At 62.9% G+C, this 1,809-nt stretch overlaps 1 protein-coding gene across 1 annotated transcript in view; it reads right to left on the reverse strand.

Annotated features, from left to right (window-relative positions):
* The window catches only part of EMH_0047330 (uncharacterized protein), a gene marked incomplete at both ends in the record, with an annotated part of 7,360 nt that overhangs the window by 1,517 nt on the left and 4,034 nt on the right, over positions 1-1,809 (reverse strand). The window contains one exon of the mRNA XM_013496269.1: positions 1-1,801. Coding sequence (XP_013351723.1) covers positions 1-1,801 — 1,801 coding nt within the window. The remainder of the gene's footprint in view (positions 1,802-1,809) is intronic.

Genomic DNA, 1,809 nt, shown 5'->3' on the forward strand with positions numbered 1-1,809 from the left:
CTGTTGCTGCTGTTGCTGCTGCTGCTGCTGTTGCTGCTGAAGATGATGATGCGATTGGTTATGGTGTTGCTGCAGTTGATAATAATACTGTTTCTGTTGCTGTTGCTGCTGTTGCTGCTGTTGCTGCTGCTGTCGCTGCTGCTGCTGCTGCAGTTGCTGCACCAGCTGCTGCTGCTGCTGCTGCAGTGCTGCAGCAACAAGCCGCAGCAAACGGGGGCACGGTACCCCCAACGAAGAAAACACAAAAACTATAAACACCAAACTACGCCAACCCTCACACCACTCCTTATACACCTTGGGGGCCCCTAGGGGGGCCCCCCCGGGGGCCCCCAGGGGGCCCCCGATGAGGGGCCCTAGGGGGGCCCCTAGGAGAGACCCTTCGGGGGCCCCTAGGGGGGCCCCCAAGGGGGGCCCTAGGGGGGCCCCCAAGGGGGGTACTAGGGGGGCCCCTATAGGGCCCCCAAGGGGGCCCCCTAGAGGGGTCCCTATGGGGGCTTCTAGGGTTGCTGCTAGGGGGCCCCCTCCTGCGGCGGCTGATAGGGGGGCCCCTAGGGGGCCCCCTATAGGGGCCCCCATGGGGGCCCCTATAGAGTTTGCCGTCAAGGGGGCCCCTAGGGGGGCCCCTAGGGGGGACCCTTCGGAGACCTGTTGGGGGGCCCCCCCTAGGGCTGCTGTTAGGGGGGGGCCCAGGGGGGCCCCCAGGGGGCCCCCATGAGAATGTTGCAGGGGGGCCCCCAGGGGGCCCCCCAGAGGGTACAGTGGGGGGCCCCTATGGGGGCCCCTATGGGGGGGCCCCCAAGGGTTGCCTTTTGTATTGATGAGGAGGGCTTGCAGCTGGTTTGCTGCTGCTGCATCTATCTGCTGCAGCAGAGATGTTGGTGCTGCTGCTGCTGTCTTTAGGGCCCCCAGCAGCTGCCGCAGCAGCGGGAGGGAGAGGAAGGGGGGCCCCCCATATTGATTGAAGGGGGCAGTGTTCTGCTGCTGCTGCTGCTGCTGCTGCTGCTGCTGCTGCTGCTGCTCCAGCAGCTGCAGCAAAGAAAGAAGACAATCGATAAATATACGCTTACTATCATCCTGCTGCTGCTGCAGCAGCTGCTGCTGTTGCTGCTGCAGCTGCTGCATATGCCTTTGCTCCTCTTCTTGCTGCTGCTGCTGCAGCTGCTGCAGCTGCTGCTGTTGTTGCTGCAGCTCCTGTTGCTGCTGCTGCTGCTGCTGCTGCAGCTGCTGCAGCTGCTCCCGCTGCCGCTGCTTCAGCCGCCTTCGTTCGCGCTGCTGCTGCTGCTGCAGTTGCTGCAGCAGCTGCTGCTGCTGCTGTTGCTGCTGCAGCGCTAGTGTTGACAAGAAGGAGCAAAAGCAGCGACACAGGGACTCGAAGGGGCCCCTCATCTGCTGCTGCTGCTGCTGCTGCTGCTGCTGCTGCTGCTGCAGCTGCTGCTGCAGCAGACGGCTGCTGCTGCAGAGGGCTGCAGCAACAGCAGCAGCTGCTGCTTGCTGCAGTGCTGCTGCTTCAGCTAGCGCAGCAGCAACAGCAACAAGAGTAGACAAAGATGCCTCCCTGTCTCGCATTGCTGCTGCTGCTGCTGCTGCTGCTGCTTGTGGGATTGCTCCTCTCCCTGCTGCTGCTGCTGTTGCTGCTGCTGTTGCTGCTGCTGTTGCTTCTTCACCCGGTGCATCAACTGCTGCAGCAGCAGAAGCAGCAGCAGCAGCAGCAGCAGCAGCAAGCTGTTTGTTTGCTTCTCCGTATATCTGCAGCAGCAGCTCCTCTATCTTCTTCATATCGTCCTCTTCCTTGGGGGCCCCCCTGGGGGC

This window comes from Eimeria mitis, genomic scaffold (genome assembly GCF_000499745.2).
Source record: "Eimeria mitis Houghton genomic scaffold, Emh_scaff2013, whole genome shotgun sequence".
In the NCBI taxonomy this organism is placed as follows: Eukaryota; Apicomplexa; class Conoidasida; order Eucoccidiorida; family Eimeriidae; genus Eimeria; species Eimeria mitis.